Below are 1,405 nucleotides of genomic sequence, written 5' to 3' on the forward strand. Positions count from 1 at the left end.
GAGACCAGCAACAGGGCTGCCTCACCAAGGCCGTCCACGTGAGTGGTCAGGAACTGGAAGCCACGTTTAATCCTTCTGCCTCTTTGCCTTTCATTGTTGCTTCATTCTAAAAAAAAATCACGGTTCTCCGTTCACAACGTTGTAGCTAAAGGCCTAGAGCATTGGACAAAGTCAGTGGTCGTGACTGCTGGTGGGCAGGGAGGGCAGCCCCGATGGAGCAGGGAGGGCAGCCCCGATGGAGCAGGGAGGGCAGTCCCGATGGAGCAGGGGCCCTGGCGCACACAGCCGACAAGCACACTGAGGAGTCCACGCCACTCCGGCTCAGGGCCACTTGCCCGCCTCTGCACACACAGACAGCCTCCTCTTCCTCCCTCCGAACCACTGGTGGGTTTGAACTGCTGACCTTGCAGTGAGTAGCAGGATGTGTAACCCACTCCGCCCCCAGGCTGAACAAGGAAATAAGCAAAACGAGCAGAGAGCTAACCCTGGGAGTGTATTGGCATGGGTGCGCTGACCAATGCCCTGGTTGTTCTCGACTAACCATGGTGGGGGGGCCTTTGATCACAAATACATGTTTGCGGCAACACTGAACACAACCTAGCCTTCTGCCCATCCACCCAGTCTCTGCACCGAGTCACCAGGGACGCTGCCCACAGGCTCCATCCAGCGGGACGCTGCAAGCAAACTCTGAGGGTGGGTGGTCAGAGGCAGGACGGGGCAGAGAGCCCCTGTCTGGCCAGGGTGGGGGAGGGACAGCCCCTCATGCCCCTCTGTCCCCCAGCCTGGTGGAGGAGCTGAAGGCCAACAACCCAGACTTCCCAGAGGTCAGCAGTGGGATTTATGTCCAAGAGGTGCTGCCAAACTCACCTGCTCACAGGTAGGCTCTGCCCAGAGGTCACAGGAGGCAGGTGGGAGTGACCAGACTGCAGAGGGAGGGGAGGGGAGGGGAGGGGAGGGGAGAGAAGGGGACAGCACCTGGAGCTGGGGAGGTGAGGGGGCTGGCCTGGGCTGAGCTGGTCAGCCCTGTGGTTGACCTTCAGCTTTGGGGGAAGGTGAGGGCATGAGGCCGGTGGGAGCCAGGGGAGGCTTCAGGAGGGTTCAGGGTGCACTTTTCCTTTGTATGTGGGCAGATCAAGGATAGAGGCTAAAGCCTGTCTGCCCCATGGAGCCCACGAATCCCTGTCTCTTCCGACCTCATGGTTACTGCAGTCTCCCCATCTGTAAAATGGGATGACCCGGTCTGCTTGTTCTTTCTGGCCAGAGATGTGGTGTCTGCAAGAGCCAGCACGGTTGGCTTTAAGATCCTGCTCGGTGCTGGAGAAATGTTACCTTTTGCTACATCCCCAAGGGAAGGCAGGCAGCAGGCTGATGGCCCAATGTAACCAGGATCCAGGCCACATTGTAA

The 1,405-nt window shown here is 59.0% G+C and overlaps 1 protein-coding gene across 2 annotated transcripts in view; it reads left to right on the forward strand.

Moving 5' to 3' along the window:
* Positions 1 to 1,405, forward strand: part of HTRA3 (HtrA serine peptidase 3) — a 34,239-nt gene that overhangs the window by 27,672 nt on the left and 5,162 nt on the right. For both annotated transcript variants that reach the window (XM_045289497.1, XM_004715063.2), the window contains exon 8: positions 782 to 877. In XM_045289497.1, coding sequence (XP_045145432.1) covers positions 782 to 877 — 96 coding nt within the window. The remainder of the gene's footprint in view (positions 1 to 781; positions 878 to 1,405) is intronic.

This window comes from Echinops telfairi, unplaced genomic scaffold (genome assembly GCF_000313985.2).
Source record: "Echinops telfairi isolate 266 unplaced genomic scaffold, ASM31398v2 ScPeMD7_28;HRSCAF=97, whole genome shotgun sequence".
In the NCBI taxonomy this organism is placed as follows: Eukaryota; Metazoa; Chordata; class Mammalia; order Afrosoricida; family Tenrecidae; genus Echinops; species Echinops telfairi.